At 41.0% G+C, this 19,353-nt stretch overlaps 1 protein-coding gene across 1 annotated transcript in view; it reads left to right on the forward strand.

The window, feature by feature from the left end:
* Positions 1-2,499: 2,499 nt before the first annotated feature.
* LOC148353434 (interleukin-10 receptor subunit beta-like) overlaps positions 2,500-19,353 on the forward strand; it is a 44,924-nt gene continuing 28,070 nt past the window's right edge. The window contains exons 1-2 of the mRNA XM_088352190.1: positions 2,500-2,739; positions 8,311-8,434. Coding sequence (XP_088208316.1) covers positions 2,625-2,739; positions 8,311-8,434 — 239 coding nt within the window. The 5' untranslated portion in view covers positions 2,500-2,624. The remainder of the gene's footprint in view (positions 2,740-8,310; positions 8,435-19,353) is intronic.

Below are 19,353 nucleotides of genomic sequence, written 5' to 3' on the forward strand. Positions count from 1 at the left end.
GCCTTCTCCAAGCCCACAAAACACATGGAGACCGGACAAGCAAATTCCCATGCACCCTCAAAGACCCTACAGAGTGTATAGAGCTGGTCCAGTGTTCCAAGGCCAGGACGAAAACCACACTGTTCCTCCTGAATCCGAGATTTGACTTCCTGGCGGACCCTCCTCTGCAGTACCCCTGAATAGACCATACCAGGGAGGCTGAGAAGTGTGATTCCCCTGTAGTTGGAACACTCTCCGGTCCCCCTTCTTAAAGACGGGAACCACCACCCCAGGGGCTCAGGACACAGCCTTGGGGGGAGCCCGTGCTGAGGGTGATGACATCGGAGATGTTCTGACCAATCTGCACTGACTGGGGTCGGTCAGTGAGGAAGTCCAGCAGCCAGTTCCGCAGGGGGGGTGTTGAAACCCAGGAGTCTCATTTTGTAGACCAGGTGTTGTGGGATGATTCAGATTCAGATTTACTTTATTGTCATTCATATACACGTGTATACAGAACGAAATGTCGATACATCTGACCCGCACAGTTACTTTGAACGTCAGCCGGGATAGATAAGATTAACCATGTCTTCATCAGAATTTTAGCGCAGCAGTTCGTCATCTCGCGGTTCGATGCCACTTCCAGTTGTTAAATGGTCCAGTTTATTGTCCAGAGAGCGAACGTTGGAGAATGGATGGGAGAGGCGTTTAGCCTTTAGCCTAGCTGTTAGCCCTGTTGAATGCTGAACTTAAGTCCAGGAACAGCATCCGCACATGGGTGTTCTTCTCCTCTAGGTGTGTCAGGCTCAGGTGAAGCGCAGAGGAGATGGCATCCCCGGTGGAGCGGTTTGTCCGGTAGGCAAACTGAAAGGGGTCGAGTGAGGAGGGGAGACTGGAGGTGATGTGCTCTTTAACCAGTCTCTCAAAGCACTACATTATGATGGGAGTCAGTGCAACGGGCCGGTAATCGTTCAATGATAAGATCTGGGGGTTCTTTGGCACTGGGATGATGGTGGCAATCTTGAAGCATGATGGTACCGTGGCTTGGTCTAGCGAGGTGTTGAAAATGTCTGTTAGTACACGAGCCAGCTGATCGGCGCACTCCCTAAGGACCCGCCCTGGAATGTTGTCCGGGCCTGGAGCCTTCCGTGTGTTGACCCTTCTCAGGGTCTTCCTCACGTCAGTTGAGTCCAGGAGGAGTACTCTTTCGTCCTGATGTGGAACCTCTTTCGCTGCAGGTGTGCCATTTTGTGCCTCGAACCTCCCAAAGAAGTTGTTGAGGTCATTCAGAAAGTCCATGCTAGTGTCCTGCACTGGGGCGGTGGTTGGCTTGTATCTGGTGATGGCCTGAATGCCTTTCCACATATCCCTGGTGTTGGTTGTGCTGAGGAAAAGGTCCTGGATTTTTTGACTGTGCGATAGCTTTGCTAGTCTAATAGCACGGTTCAGGTTATTCCTCGCTGATCTCAGTGCCTCCTCATCACCATATTTAAAGGCATGGTTCCGTGCCTTTAGCAATTTGCGTATCTCAGCAGTCATCCAGGGCTTCTGATTGGCACGGGTGCAGATGGTTTTGGTATTGCTGACGCATTTACTGATGTAGGCTGACACAGACATGGCGTACTCATCTATGTTTATTTTGTTGTTGTAAGTGGCAGCCGATTTAAACATGTCCCAATCTGTCCATTCAAAGCAGTCCTGTAGTGCCTCCATTGCCCCCTCAGTCCACGCCCTCACCTGCTTCACTGTAGGTTTTTCTCTGGTCAGCAGGGGCTTGTATGCAGGAATTGGCATAACAGAAAGGTGATCTGATGAACCAAGGTGGGGGCGGGGGGCTGCTCTGTATGCTCCTCTGATATTTGTGTAGGCCAAGTCCAATGTGTTCCTACCTCTTGTAGCAAAGACTTGTAGGATGTTACGTACAGTTTTGGGATCGTATTAGTGTAATATGCGTGCAAAAATAGTCAACATTGTGCAAAGTGAGCATAGGCATGAACACAATTTTACATCTGTATGAGGTAGTGTGTTTGCAAGAGTTTCAGTTTTTTGTGCGGCGTGTGTTAAGGGTGGTAATGGCTCAGGGGAAGAAACTGTCTCTAAGTCTGTGTGTTTTTGTTTTGTGTGACCTGTAGCGCTTGCGGGAAGACAGCAGGTCAAAGAGGTGGCGGCCGGGGTGAGAAAAGTCCTTGATGATGTGCTCTGCTCTGGTGAGGTAGCGAGTGCAGGCAATGTCCTCCAGACTGGGTAGAGAGCAACCAACGATTCTGGACTGTGTTGATGACCCTCTGAAGTGTGTGTATATATATATATATATATATATATATATATATATATATATATATATATATATATACATACATAGTTATTTTATCTGGTTGTAAAATGAGAAAATTACTGTATAGTTCGTTTTCAATGTACATACATTGCCTGAACGCAAATGTTGACCAGACCAATATGGCCGCCAAGTAGGCACTAGTCAGCGTGCTGTTCCAGCGCGCTAATTTATCTAGACTTCTATAGATATTTGTGGTTGAACTGGCAAGACAGAAGGGGCGACTCATAAAAGCACGTACTTCATGTGGCTCTGCTAGAAACCAAAAATTCTGCTTCTCGCAAGGTCACCGTAGAATAGACGAATAATAAGATACATGCGCATGACTTCACGCGTCGAACTGCATCAATCCGATGAAAAAAAGCCTTTTGAAATGTCATCGCATACTTCGAATACTGTCATTGTATTTTTGACATTATGCGGAGCGACAGGTAAATAGTCATTATTTGTTTTCATTTTCCTTTGCATATAAAGGTTTTACTTAATAACGTTGCCGAGGGAACTATTCAGTGGGCTGGTTTGTGTTAGAGGCTTTTTTTTAAGCACAGCACACAAAAACGGCATAAATCATTTGTTTACAACAGGAAAAAAAAAATATTTGCACACAAATACTTGCTCAATACAAGAATACAACACCTTAAGGAACCGTGTGTAATTCTTAGTGCCTTCTTACAAACTTTCTAACGGTTAAAAAAACCCCAAAACATTTTTCAAGTTTAAAGCAACTCTGTGTTATTAATTAGCACAAAGGGTGCCTAGTTTGATATGCATTTCTGAAATATCAACTCTTCATGTTGTTACTATGTTGTTGTTATGATATTACTTGGGTAATTATTGGAAGTAGGGTTAAATAGACTCTGTCAACCACTAAGAAATAATTTTACAAGAAAATCAGAAAACATGTACAGCCGCTTCTCCTCCACCTTGAAAAGAGCCAGTTGAGGTGGCTCAGGCAACTGATAAGGATGCCTCTTGGACGCCTTCCTCAGGAGGTGTTTCGGGCATATCCCACCGGCAGGAGGACCCGGGGAACCCAGGACACGCTGGAGAGAATACATCTCTAGGCTGGCCTGGGAACGCCTCGGGATCCTGTCGGATAAGCTGGATGAAGTGGCTGAGGATACAGAGGTCTGGGCTTCCATGCTGAGCCAGCTGCCTCTGCGACCCGACCCTGGATAAGTGGAAGAAATTGGATGGATGGATAGATTGATAGAATATCACAATAACCCCGCACTGGTGAACTATTTTCAGAACAGGTCTGCAGGCACCTCTGCTGTCCTATGGGGAACATTGGAGACCCCTAATCTAAATCGTTTCATTAACAAATTGTTTTTTGTGTGGCACAATGGCTTTTCAATGTCGTATGAGACTATTAGACCTGGAATTTATGGATTTCCCTGAGATGATGATTGTCTCTGCTCTGTTGGGAAACAACTATTCAACTATGCCCTTTGAGACTCTTTGTGATTAAGGGCTATACAAAAAAAAATGACTTGACTTGAGTTGATGCTTATTTGCTTTGCATACTAATAACAGGGATTTCATCCATCCATCCATCCATCCATTATTTGCACCGCTTATCCTCAGTAGGGTCGCGGGGGTGCTGAATCCCAGGCAGGGGACACCTTGAACTGGTTGCAAGCCAGCCGCAGGGCACACAGGGACAGACAATTCGCTCGCTCATTCACACCTAGGGCCAATTTGGACCGCCCAATTAACCTAACATGTATGTTTTGGAAATGTGGGAGGAAATCGGAGTGCCCGAAGGAAACCCACGCAAGCACGGGGAGAACATGCAAACTCCACACAGGAGGTATGATCTCCGAACTGTGTCGCACACGCGCTAACCACTGCCCCGCCGTGCTGCCCTTCATCATATTATATCTTCAAAAATGAACATGTTGGATTTTATTAACAGTTCGTTTTTATGGGATTTTTTTACCTAGTGTTATGACTATAACGAGCCATTCTATTTAGCTGTTTACGTGCTGTATATCCTTAAACCTCTATACAATAACCTAAGTAGGGCAAATTATTGAAAATTAAATTAGATTAAGGGTATTTGGTCAACTTTGTCTGCATTTAATATTTAATTTCAATATTCTTTGCTAATTTGTATTGTTTGTTATTTTAATGGGGTCTCCGGGTAAAATCATTGCTAAAAATCTCTCAACCTAAACCCTATTAACTTTATTCTATCTGAACATTACTTATCTTTATCTGTATTTCAAGGTCGTTTTGGGATTTTCAAATACCAAATTCTTTGTGTTTGATACATTGACTATTGTTTTTATCTAACCATTCTCTTACTTTGTCAAATTCCACTGTCATTTATGCCTGCAATAGTTTTGTCCCGCGCCATATATTGTAGTGTTGTCAGCAAATAGACTATTTTTTAAATTCGATGATACATCACATTCCGTAAAATTCGGACTATAAGCTGGTACTTTTACCCCAAGCTTTCAACCCCGCGACTAATGCAATGATGCGGCTAATTTATGCCTATTTCTAACGGCTGCCAGGGTCGAGCAAGCAGTAAAGGTATGAGTAAAACAGGTGGAATATATGTGTTGAGGAAGACGCAAGTTTAATGTAACTTCGCACTTTGTGCATGAATATAACTAGCATGAACAGATGACGATAATTATTTATTATTTTCGTTTGATCGCCCAGGCCTCACAATAGTTAGTGTTATTTTTTTATCGACCAGGTCTCGTATTCTGTTATTGCTATAGCTTAAATAGTATATTGTGATTTATTTCATCAAACACTTTCTCCAAAACTATGTAAAATACCAACGTAATATAGCTTATTTTATGTGTTATATTTCCAAGATCAAAGAATGCCAGAGTTGTAGAATGTTTTTTTTCCTGAAACCATACTATAATTTGCAATTCAAATATTAAAGTTTTTCAGATGTCTAATAAATATCTATCCATTTTCTGTGCTGCTCATCCTCACTAGGGAACCCATCCCAAGCATCAGTGGGCAGGGGACAACAACTCACACAATCATTCACACCTAGGTACAATTTAGACTGGCCAATTAACCTGACATGCATGTTTTTGGAATGTGAGAGAAACCGAAGAAAACCTACGCAGGCACAGGGAAAAACATGCAATCTTCTTACAGGGAGGCTGCAGTAGCTGGAATCGAACCCTGGACCTTTTCATTGTGGGGCTGCACATGCTTGTTTACAAAGAACTTATTGAATGCGGTTAGTTTTACATTATATATTTGAAATAGATTAATGGGTTATCTGACATTGTCTCCTGATTTCAGGGGAAAAATCGGGGGAAGAAATCAAGGTTTTTTTGTTGTTGTTGTTGTTTTTTTTTGTCCGGTAGCTTGTCCCAGTCCATATTCGCATGCGGGTATCAAAGCCCAGCTCGGATACGCTCCATTGTTCTTCCTTTCAGTATGACCACGTCTTTTGGGCCTACACGTCGTTGACAGCTAGTTGACAGTAGCATAATACAACTGTGGGATTGAGAATGGAATGGTTTGACACCCGATGTTGGATTATGCACCCATACCTAGGGACAATATGTGGAGTCACCCAAAAAAATGTCATGAATATGGGAGAAAACTGGAGTGCCCGGAGAAAAAAAAAACACTTAGGCAGGGGTAAAACATTCAATCGCCACACAGGTAGGCTAGTAGCTGAGTTCGATCCCTTGATGTCTTAACTGTAAGGCTGACGTGTTAATCAGTCTCCCATTGCAAGAAATAGTACATTAAAAAAAATTCTGTTGTTTATTTCTAATTCTGGTGGCTGTATTAGCAAGAAAATTAATGTCAGCAGCTCCTACAAAATGGTCAAAATCTTCTTCACCAAGAGGGAAAAGTAACCGACTTGTAAAGTCACCACAAACGAAGAAATATATTCACAAAATAATAAAGCTAAAAAGTAAAAAAAAACAATGCTACATCAAGGGGGCGCACTGGCGCGTATGACCTAATGACTCCAAAGAATCAAGTGCTAAAGCACCTCCAATACACTAGGAGGCAGGAGGGCTCTCATTGGCAGAGTTTGGTTTAACCTCCATGCATTACATACAGCAAAGAGTATACTGTATGTATTGAGTATAAAGTGTAGATACGAAGTTGAGCAGACCCTCAAGTGACCCCATGAAAAAAGAATTAACTCGGATGAGGAGACAGAATTCTTGAGGGGTTGCGAGAGGTTTTCTTCTTCTGAGGGTGGGGGCGTGACTGAATATAAATGACAAGCACTGCCCTAAAACAACAAAAACACTTTAGCATTTTGATTGCAGTAGTAGTGGGAAGTTAAGAGCACCTAACTACAACAGCTCAAATGTTTTTCAAGATCACTATTTGGAGACGGCTATTTGAAAAAACAATAACCAGAAGTTTGCCCAACATAATCACTACTACTGTCCTCTTGACAACAACATGCTCACAAGCATACACGTGTGTATTTTAAGATAGAGCGGTAGCAAAACTGAGTTTGGTTTTACTTTAAAATTAAGTATTGATTACTAAGCACTAATATTTTTAAATCATCAATGGTCATGGGTATGGTAAAACACACAGATAAAACAATTACAAGATGGAACGGTAACAAAACCATTTTTTTTTACCCGTAATCTTAGTCAATCAAATCCATCAAAATCCTTATCTTTTGTTTTATGAATAGAAGGGTTGTAACAAATGTCCATCAAACTTGTCAGGTTCACTTTTTTTATTGGCAGACTTTTCTTGGAAATTATGCCATCTATAGTGAAAGCTCGAACAATAGTGCTAGCCTAACACATAGCCTAGGCATCTACAATCTGCCCGGAAGGACAGAAAGTTTAGAGTTCATTTTGTCCCCTTGTTATTGCACATTGGCTGTAAAAAGGCACCATTAGAAAGATGCCAGTGGCGTTCAGCGTCATTGGCAGTTAACTTTGACCCTCGCTCACAAGTCATCATTTACAGGGATTTTTCAGGTTTTTGTTGAGTAGTGTTTATGATCACTTGACCATTAAGGGGGCAGTGCGGCGGCACAGTGGTTAGCGCGTGTACAGCACAGTTCTGAGGTCATGAGATCGAACCTTCTGTGTGGAGTTTGCATGTTCTCCTCGTGCTTGCGTGGGTTTCCTCCCACATTCCAAAAAAATGCATGTCAGGTTAATAGGCCAGTCCAAATTGTCCCTAGGTGGGAATGAGCTGGCGAATTGTCTGGCCCTGTATGACCTGCGATTGGTTGGCAACCAGTTCAGGGTGTCCCCTGCCCACTGCCCGAAGATAGCGGGGATGGACTCCAGCACCCCAGCGATCCTATTGAAGATAAGCGGTGCAGATAATAGATGGATGGATGGATGACCATTAACGATGGCAACATTGGTTATTCAGTTTTCTGGAGTAATACAGAAAATGCAGATGCAAGTGAGAAGTAATGCTCACGAAAAGGAACATCATGCTGATGCAAAATATACAGTGGAAAAGTATTGTCTTGCAATATTGTCACTAAGGACTGTGGCATCAGATTTCAAAAGCAAAATGCAGATTGTCATTGGTGACACTTGCGGATGGCACCATGTGTGCCCACATTGCCCCAATAACGTTCTCATGGTGTCATCTACTTTAACCACACACACACAAACACTCTGGATGGCACTCACACATCTTGGCTAAGATATTTAACGTATATATATATATATATATATACAGCGTATATATATACACATTACTTATTCTTAGCCATTATAATGGATTTATATGCACCCATCCATTCATCTATTATTTTCTGTGCTTGAAATGCTTCCTTTATCTTTTTGGGCGTTTCGTTTGGCATTTGGGCTGTATTTGAAACAGTCGTTTTCTTACTTTTACCATTAAAATTCCTAAAAGTAAAGAAATCCACGACTACGCGTGTAATATTACTCTGAGGATCGGGTCTAACACCTTCATGACCCTTGTGATGATAAGTGGTTGGACACTAATATTATTTTTATTATTACTCTTAAACCTCATCCGTCTTTTTGACTGTGCAGTGGTTTCACCAGTCCTCAGCCCACCCAGAAATGTTCGTCTGATCTCCACAAACATGAATTTGGTTTTGATGTGGGATTCACCAGAGGGAATACACAGTGACATTTTCTACACAACAGAATGCAAGTAAGTGCATTTATATACCTATATATATATATATATATATATATATATATATACATAATGTCCAGTGCCTTGCGAAACTATTTGGCCCCCTTGAACTTTGTGACCTTTTGCCACATTTCAGACTCCAAACATCAAGAAATAAAACATTGATTTCTTGTGAAGAATCAACAATAAGTGGGACACAATCATGAACACATTTCAATTTTTATTTTAAAAATTTTCAACAAATAAAAAATTAAAAAGTGGGTGTGCAAAGTTATTTATAGCGCCACCTTTTGCTGTGATTACAGCTGTAAGTCGCTTAGGGTCTATGTCAGTTTTGCACATCGAGAAACTGATATTTTGCCCATTCCTCCTTGCTAAACAGCTCGAGCTTAGTGAGGTTGAATGAAAAGCGTTTGTGAAGAGCAGTTTTCAGTTCTTTCCACAGATTCTCAATTGGATTGCGTTTGACTTTTACTTGGCCATTCTAACACCTTGATATAATTTTGGGTGAAACATTCCATTGTAGCTTTTGCTTTATGTTTTGGATCATTGTCTTATTGGAAGACAAATCTCCGTCCCAGTCTCAGGTCTTTTGTGGACTCCATCAAGTTTTCTTCCAGAATGATCCTGTATTTGGCTCCATCCATCTTCCCATCAATTTAACCATCTTCTCTGTCCCTGCTGAAGAAAAGCAGACCCTAACTATGATGCTGCCACCACCATGTTTGATTGTGAGGATGGTCTGTTGAGAGTGATGAGCTGGGCTGCTTTACGCCAAACATAACGTCTTGCATTGTTACCAAAAAGTTCGATTTTGGTCTCATCTGACCAGAGCACCTTCTTCCACATGTTTGGTGTGTCTCCCAGGTGGTTTGTGGCAAACTTTAAATGACAATTTTTATGCATATCTTAAAGAAATGGCTTCCTTCTTGTCACTCATCCATAAAGGCCAGATTTGTGCAGTATACGACTGATTGTTGTCCTATGGACAGATTCTCCCACCTCAGCTCTAGACCTTTGCAGGTTATCTAGAGTGATCATGAGCCTTTTGGCTGCATCATTGATCAGTTTTCTCCTTGTATGAGCTGAAAGTTTAGGGGGACGGCCCAATCTTGGTCGATTTCAAGTGGTCTGATACGCCTTCAATTTCAATATTATTGCTTGCACAGTGCTCCTTGGGATGTTTAAAGCTTGGGAAATCTTTTTGTATCCAAATCCAGCTTTAAACTTCTCCACAACAGGATCTCGGACCTGCCTGGTGTGTTCCTCGTTCTTCACGATGCTCTCTTCGCTTTAAACAGACTTCTTGGACTATAACAGTGCAGGTGCATTCATACAGAGACATTGATTACACACACGTGGATTCCATTTATCATCATTAGTCATTTAGATCAAAATTGAATCATTCAGAGATCCTCCCTGAACTTTTTGACAGTTTGCTGCACTCAAAATAAAGGGGCTGAATAATTTTGGACACCCATTCTTTCTTTTTTTATTTGTTAAAAAAGTTTAAAATATACAATCCAAGTGTGTTCCACTTCATGATTGTGTCCCACTTATTGTTGATGCTTCACAAGAAATTACAGTTTTATATCTTAATGTTTTAAGTCTGAAATGTGGCAAAAGGTCACAAAGTTCAAGGGGGCCAAATAGTTTCTTTTTAAACAACAAAAAGAACAGAAAACAACAGTAAGTCATTTGTAGACAAAAATTACAAAGAAGAACTACCAAAAACATCAAAAGGCACTGTACAATATGTGTTCCTGCTATTTAGAAACGTTTTGACCAAGGACCTAAAGTCTCCTTTTAATATATATATACGTGTGTGTGTGTGTGTGTGTGTGTGTGCGCACACACGTATGTGTGTGTGTCAGTGTTGTTGTCCAGCTTGTATTTCTGTTGCACTTATTTTCAGGTAGCCTTCTCCCTTGCTGCAATGAGATTTAATTGATGAATGGTATTGTAGCTGTCCATATCACTTCTTGTAGTTCATTGTTGATGATTGCAGTTCATTGTTGATGAAGAATAGTTCTCATCTCATCTCATCAGCTGCACCGCTTATCCTCAGTAGGGTCGCGGGGGTGCTGGAGCCCATCCCAGCAATCATCGGGCAGTGGGCAGGGGACACCCTGAATTGGTTGCCAGCCAATTGCAGGGCACACAGGGACAGACAACTCACTCGCTCAGTCACACCTAGGGACAATTTGGACCGGCCAATTCACCTGAAATGCATGTCTTTGGAATGTGGGAGGAAATTGGAGTGCCCGGAGGAAACCCACGCAAGCACGGAGAGAACATACAAACTCCGCACAGTAAGGCCGGGAGCTGGATTTGAACCCACGCAGGAGGTTCCCACGACCTCAGAACTGTGCCGCACATGCGCTAACCACTGCGCCGCCGTGCTGCCAAGAATAGTTGATATATATATATATATATATATATATGTATATATTACACCGTAAATTCCGGACTATAGAGCGCACCTGATTAGAAGCCGCATCCACCACATTTTAAGAGGAAAACCGATTTTGTACTTACACAAGCCGCACCTATATATAAGCCGCATGCGCCCACATTAATAAAATGTAACAGAAACACAAAATTAACCCAAACCTGACTAAGTCCCGCGATCAAAACTGAATGTCTTTCATTAAAGTACACAGTCCAAAAATCACAGCCGGCAAAATGAACGGAAAATGATACCAGTACTTAAGGTTTGATGCAGACCTGCAGAGTCCGGGTCCCGTTGAAAGTAATCCAAGGAAAAGAGTGTATATTTCCAAATGTAAGGGTGGGAAAAATATATATCCACTATTGTCCGCCGCGTCCACAAACAGGTCTCACCTTTACCCCACTTCCCGTCATCCCGCTTTTGTTCCGCCCCTTCTTTTTTATTCGCCTGTGCAAAACATATCAGAATAAGTGTGTAAAATAAATACATTACAAAAATATACAGTTGCAAATACATATTATACATGGTTACACATATTTACAAAGAAAGACGGTACACCGAGAGAGTTTTCAAAGCTTTAATAATAATAATATAACTTTCATCCCAAACGGTGCCTGTGACAGGGCAGTTCATGGTAGCAACACGCCAGCAACACGCTCGCAACACGCTCGCAACACAGTAAACAGGTCTGTTAAAAAAACATACCGTACTTGTAAAAATCACAGTAAACCGCCCTCATCTTCCTCCTTAGAACTGAAGCCATCGAAGTCGTCTTCCTCAGTGTCGGAAATAAACTTTGTCATACAGACGTCGTCCTACGCTTTCGCAGCCTCACTCGCGCTGTCACTGTCGCTGGAAGTCTCATCCACTCCTGATTCTGTGCCCTCCTCTCCGTCACGCAGTAGACCGGCTTTTCGGAACCCGTTGGTGATGGTGGATTTTTTGATGTGCCTTTTTTTTTTGCATTTTGCGTGATGAGGGTATGTTTACGCTAATTTAATTTATGAACAAGCCAAGAAGTTGCAGTCTTCCTTGGCGCATATATTCCACCGGTCTAAATCTTACCTTTTGCATTCGAGTGCCGCTGGCGGTCGTTAGAAAAATTACATAAATTGGCCGCATTACTGAATAAGCCGCAGGGTTGAACGTTTGGGAAAAAAGTAGCGGCTTATAGTCCGGAATTTTCGGTATATATATATATATATATATATATATATATATATATATATCTATATCTATGTACCTCTATATCTATGCACCTCTATATCAGGGGTCAGCAACCTTTTCGGTGCGGAGTCCCACTTTCAAATTTCCTTGTAAATCAGTGTGCCACACCAAGGTTAATGACTCGCACATTTTTTTAATATCCAACAGAGCTGACATTTTACACCAGTCCAAATATACAACATGGATAGACATTTTAATCGTATAACTGTTTTTCAACCATTTTTGAACCAAGGTACACTTTTATTTATGAAAAAGTTCCGTGTCACACCGTCCATCAAAAAATGTTTGTGTCAAATATTTCACTGTACTACCTCATAAGCAGATAATTAGTATATAAAAGGAAGAAAATAATACTTAATATAAAAAAGAATGATGTGCTTTATGTTTTTATTTTTTACAGTACAAACTTAAACCGCTTTGTTAAACAAATTAAGTTATTAAATGTACTGTGCTACCTCAAGATCAGATAATTAGTACATAAAAAGTATATGAAAATCTACTGCCACCTACTGATATGGAGGACTATTGATGACCTCATCTGAAGAGTGCAAAAATACTGAATAATGGCCTACATTTTTGGAAAGATAAAATTCCAGCGGCACACAGGTATAACTGACCATTTATCTTCCACTATTCTTGTTCATCAATTGACTAAAAAATAAGAATGTGAACAAATGTGAAAAGGCCTGTAGCCATTTTGACTTCAACTTTTTACCACAAGAATTAACCAGAATCAACCATTCTTCGTCAACAATAAACTACAATAAAAAAAAAACAAGTGCTATGGACAGCTAACATACCATTCATCAATGATATCTTGTTGCAGAAAATATCAAAACTTGAAATAACAGCAGCAATGCAGAAGGCACACACGCACGCGCGCGCACACACACGCTTCTTTAAAATATTCACCATCAGTAAATGGTTTTCCGCGATTTGCTATTCAGTGAGCAATTTGTTAGAAAGCTTTTTAGCAGCGACAAAGGTTTTTAGGGTCTGTGTTTGCTCTAGTCATCTGTCCACGCTACGTCCTGAATGGCAAAAGTAATTGATAAATTGGGACACTCACTTTTTGACAAACAAAAAGATGACAACATACCAGCACTATCAGAAGATAGAGCCTTCATTGACATCATGGAGAAAGAAGTGTTCCAGAACACAAGTAACAGTTGGGTGGTACCATTGTATATTAAAAAAACGCGATAATTGGATAAACTAATGCCTTTTCATATGTCAACCATACCACGAGTGGTCAAGTAAAAAACAACAACATTATTTTGCCGTGCGCTCGCGTGTCAAAGGTTAACCCCAGGTGTGTCACAGGTTGCCGACCCCTGACATATAGAATAGAATAGAACAGTACACCCGGAAAGTATTCACAGCGCTTCACTTTTTCCACATTTTGTTATGTTACAGCCTCATTCCAAATTGTATTAATTTAATCTCTTATCTCAAAATTCTACACAAAATACTCCATTATGACAATGTGAAAAAGTTTTTTTTTTTAACTTTTTTTGAATTTATTAAAAATAGAAAACTAAGAAATCACATTTACATAAGTATTCACAGCCTTTGCTTAATATTTTGTTGATCCACCTTTGGCAGCAAATACAGCCTCAAGTCTTTTTGAATATGATCCCACAAGTTTAGCACACCTATCTTTAGGCAGTTTTGTATATATATATATATATATACACAATGGTGCCACCCAACTGTTACTTGTGTTCACACTTCTTGCTCCATGATGTCAATGAAGGCTCTATCTTCTGATAGTGCTGGTTTGTTGTCATCTTTTTGTTTCTCAAAAAGTGAGTGTCCCAATTTATCACTTACTTTTCCCATTCAGGATGTAGCTATGGTGACTAATTGACAATTCAAATCACTTGACTGTTAGAGTTCAAAATATGTTGCATGGGCTCATGTATGATACACGATCATTTATTACTTGTCTCACTTTGTGTACCTGTATGACATCTGTACCTAACAGCAAGAGGATAAGTACACTCGGGAAATTTTGTTTGCAATCTTCTGCAAGTGTGGGTACTGTATAACCACTTGCGGGGACGGGATTTCTCTCCTATCATCCGGCATCATGTCACGTTCAATTACAGTTGGGAGGGGGGGAGTTTTACACTTCCTTCCACCTACTCAATCATAAAGTTTGATGCTGTCCAGCCAACATTATTTGAAACTCCTGAGCGAGTTCTGTTCTTGTAAGGGTCTGAGTGTGCTTTGACGTTAAAAAGCTCAAAAAACTTTGAGTTGACTAGAGAATGGTTACTTTGTTCATCAATCACTGCATACAATTTTTTTGCCTGTTCTCTCATGCCTCTTGACTATTACAGGGCTTTTTTTGCGCATGAATGCAGGCTGTTTGCATCTCCACATATTTCGGTGCATTTTGAGACAACTTCTACATCCTGAGTAGGTTGCTTCTCTTCGCCATAATTTTTGTCCGCTTCAAAACTTTCAGCTGGAACTGGATCTGGGTGTAACACTGACAAATGTCTTTCACTGCCACATTCATTACACTTTATTTTCACTGTGCAGTCTTTTGCAAAATGTTTTGTTGATCCACTACACTTAAAACAAATCCTGTTTTCCTTTAAAAAGGACTTTCGCTCATCTATAGGTTGGAAAGATCCGGGGGTAGGTGGTGAGGAAGAAGGGGGCGCTAGGGGAGGGCAGTTTAAAGTCAAAGTAAGAAGTTCGATTTTTTTTTTTTGACGATTTGTACACAACACGTGCAGCAGGACGAGTCAGTGGACGACTCATCAGGGTCCGGCTACCGCACGCTGCTCTGGCCCAGTCAGATACGACAGCATACACTACAAAAGCAAAAGCTCAGGTTTGCATACCTGCCAACAACTACGGTTCTGCCGTAATGAGTACAGTTTTCTTGATACGGTTGCATTACAAAAACTACGGTTTTCCCCTTAAAAAAAATCGCAAATAAAGAATGAAAAACATTCCACCGCAAGATCGCGAAGTACCATTTCAAACAAAGGCTATCGGCAATGCCAGTCATCTGCGCATGCGCAAGGTTTATTTTTAGCTCAATTGGAGCACCGCCATTGTTTAATTGGCAGCGAGAAGGAACCAAGATGTTGGTCACGGTGCTTTGAATAGATCATGGAATCTACTGGAGAAAAAGTGCAGACCATTGTGAAACCGAAACAAAAATTACAGTGCTTTCGTGAAGAATATTCCAAAGCTTTCCCTGGAGTAATTTTCAGATAGAGAAAAGGTGAAAATTACGCGAACTGCACACTGTGTAGATAAGACTTTTCTGTGGGTCATGGAGGAATTAGCGACGTTAAAGACCCCGTGGGAACGAAAAAAAAACACAAATCACATGCCAATGACAGTAATTCCAGCGGCAAAATCTCCACTTTTTTTGTTGCCCCAACCAATTCTTTGGACGTCACAAATGCCGAAGTGTTATTTACTGAAGCGATAATTGAACATGGTGTTCCAATCGCTATGGCTGACCACATGGGACCGCTTTTCAGTAGAATGTTTCCCGATTCTAAGATAGCTAAAAAATATTGTATTGGGAGAACGAAAACTTGGTGCCTTGGTGAAGAATCATCACAAAGCATCGTCAATGTCATCAAATCTTCGCCCTTTAGCATGTCTGATGAAAGTACAGACTACAAAATGTAAAACTTTATCCAATTTGTGTACGATTCTTCGATAACCAAACAAGAAAAGTTCTGTCAGTGCTTCTTTCGTTGAGAGAATGCAACACGGCATCGACGGGCGAGAACATTTTTAAGATTATTGAAAAAGAAATTAACTCGAACAACATTCCCTGGGATAATTTAGTGTGTTTTGCTGCTGACAACGCCGCTGTTATGCTTGTATCCAATAAAGGAGTCGCGTCCTTATTCACAGAAAAATCTCCATCGGCATACATCGCAGGTAATTGACTATGCAATTCATTCAAAATTATTATTTCATATGGATGTGCCTATTACAAAAACGCTGCAAGCTGATGGATTTATGGTATCAAATATATCACTAGAAAATACAATTTTCCATAGATTCTTTTGCAATACTGATTTCAATTACAATATTGAGATATTTTAATTCAAGTAAAATGTATCATCAATTTTAATTATTTTTATGTGCACAAGAGTAATCACCTGGTAAAGTTTTGATGTTCTTACTATACTGGACTGTCTCAGAAAATTAGAATATTGTGATAAAGTTCTTTATTTTCTGTAATGCAATTAAAAAAACAAAAATGTCATACATTCTGGATTCATTACACATAAACTGAACTATTTCAAGCCTTTTAATATTGCTGAATTTGGCTTACAGCTTAAGAAAACTCAAAAATCCTATCTCAAAATATTAGAATATCATGAAAAAGTATACAAGTAGGCTATTCAACTAATCACCTGAATCATCTAATTAACTCGAAACACCTTGCGAGGGTTTCCTGAGCCTTAAAAACACTCAGCTTGGTTCAGTTAACTAAATCACTGCTGATCTGACTGCTGTCCAGAGGACCATCATTGATACCCTCCATCAGAAGGGTAAGACACAAAAAGAAATTTCTCAAAGAGCAGGCCTTTCACAGAGTGCAGTTTCAAAGCATATCCACAAAAAGTCTGTTGGAAGGGAAAAATGTGGCCGGAAACGCTGCACAACCAAGAGAGATGACCGCAGCCTTAACAAAATTGTGAAGAAGAGTTGCTTCCAGAATTTGAGGGAGCTTCAAAGACAGTGGGCTGAAGCTGGAGTCCAGGTATCAAAAGCCACAGTTCACAGACGTGTCCGGGAAATGGGCTACAATAGCCGTATTCCCATGGTCAAGCCACTTCTGAACTCCAGACAACGGAAGAAGCGTGTGACTTGGGCTATGGAGAAGAAGCACTGGACAGTTGCAGAGTGGTCCAAAGTCCTCTTTTCAGACGAAAGCAAGTTTTGCATTTCATTTGGAAGTCAAGGCGCCAGAGTCTGGAGAAAGGCTGGAGAAGAGCAAAATCCAAGTTGCTTGAAATCCAGTGTGAAGTTCCCACAGTCAGCAATGGTTTGGGGAGCCATGTCAGCTGCTGGTGTTGGTCCACTGTGTTTCATCAAGTCCAGAGTAAATGCAACTGTGTACCAAGAGATTTTAGAGCACTACATGCTTCCATCTGCTGAAAAGCTCTATGGAGATGAGTATTTCATTTTCCAGCATGATCTGGCACCTGTCCACAGTGCCAAAACCACCAGTAACTGGTGCACTGACCATGGCATCACTGTCCTTGATTGGCCTGCTAATTCCCCTGACCTGAACCCCATCGAGAATTTGTGGGGTATAGTTAAGAAGAAGATGAAAGACACCAGACCTACAAATGCAAATAACACCTCAGCAATGCCACAGGCTGATTGCCTCCATGCCACGCCGGATTGATGCAGTAATCCGTGCAAAAGGATTCCCAACCAAGTACTGAGTGCATCAATGGACATTTTCAAATGTTTGATTTAGTTTTGCTGTTATAAAATTATTTTTTTACTTGGTCTGAGGAAGTATTCTAATATTTTGAGATAGGATTTTTGAGTTTCAGCTGTAAGCCAAAATCAGCAATGTTCAAATAATAAAAGGCTTGAAATAGTTCAGTTGATGTGTAATGAATCCAGAATGTATGACATTTTTGTTTTTTTAATTGCATTACAGAAAATAAAGAACTTTATCACAATATTCTAATTTTCTGAGACAGTCCAGTAATTATTAATAATATCATAATATTTTAAATATTGTAATTTACATTAGCTCATTATACATTTCGTAAATATATCTCAATTTTATGAAACTGTAAATATAATAAATAATTTGATATTGTCTGTACCTTGCTTATGAAATAATTATTAATTATTAATTATCAATTTTTTCAGCCGACACAAACAGTGTTAACGGTTAAGTTTTTGATGTGCCGGGACACTAACCTCTCGAAGCACTTCATGACCACAGGCGTAAGAGCTACAGGCCTGTAGTCGTTGAGGCTTTCCACTGCTGACTTTTTGGGGATGGGAATGATGGTGGAGGTTTTGAGGCAAGGTGGGACGGTCGCCTGTGACAGGGACCGGTTCAAGATGGTGGTGAAGACCCCAGCCAGCGGATCGTAACAGTCCCTGACTACCCTCCCTGGTACTCCATCCGGGCCAGTTGCCTTCCTGGGGTTTATGGTATTCAGCGCACGCCTAACTTCGTGCTCCTGAAATGTGAGGGAGTTGCTGCTGGTTGTTGGTGGGTGTGATGTGGCTGTTTGTGGCCTTCCAGCTTCAAAGCGAGCGAAGAACTGATAAAGGTCAGCAGCTAGTGAAGCCTCAGCCTCAACAGTTGCCAGGTTGTGGCCTCTGAAGTTGGTGATGTGTTGAAGGCCCTGCCACATCCTCCTCGGGTCATTTCCAGCGAAGAGGTGCTCGATCCTCCTTGTGTAGGCTGCTTTTGCTTTCTTGATGCCTCTCTTCAGGTCAGCCCTGGCCACCCCGTAAAGAGCCTTGTCTCCAGACCTGAAGGCGGTGTTGCGGTGTTTGAGGAGGGTGCGCACCTCGCTGGACATCCAGGGTTTTTGATTTGGGTAGTTTTTGTTTTTTTTATATACTGTGACTTCATCCATGCAGTATCGGATGTAGGATAAAACAGTGTCAGTGAATTTCTGGAGGTCATGGTGTTCTAATACTTCCCAGCAAGTTTGATCAAGACAGTCCTGCAGCTTGGAGAGGGCTCCCTCAGGCCACGTTTGTATTGTCCTCGTTACAGGTTCTGTTTTCCTTCGGATGGGGGTGTATGAGGGTGTAAGGGATAGGCATAGGTGATCGAAATTTACTAGGTGGGGGAGGGGGGACGCTTTGTATGCGTTTTTGATGTTGCTGTAAACGCGTTCCAAAGTTTTTTCACCCCTTGTTGCACAGTTCACATGTTGAAAGAATTTTGGAAGAAATGTCCTTAAACATGCCTTATTAAAGTCGCCAGCGATAATGAAAGCTCCGTCGGGGTGTGCAAGCTGTTGTTTGTTGATGGCAGCGAGCAGGAGGTTTAGCGCTGTGCTAGCGTTAGCATCCGGAGGAATGTAAACAGCTATCACAATGAGCACAGTTAGCTCTCGCGGTATACTTGATCAGGCGAGCAGTATGTATCAAGGCGAGCAGTGTGTATCAAGAATGTATATATATATATATATATATATATATATATATATATATATATATATATATATATATATATACGTCTATATATATGTATATACTGGACTGTCTC

This window comes from Urocampus carinirostris, chromosome 14, assembly GCF_059441175.1.
Source record: "Urocampus carinirostris isolate Australia breed hairy pipefish chromosome 14, RoL_Ucar_1.0, whole genome shotgun sequence".
In the NCBI taxonomy this organism is placed as follows: domain Eukaryota; kingdom Metazoa; phylum Chordata; class Actinopteri; order Syngnathiformes; family Syngnathidae; genus Urocampus; species Urocampus carinirostris.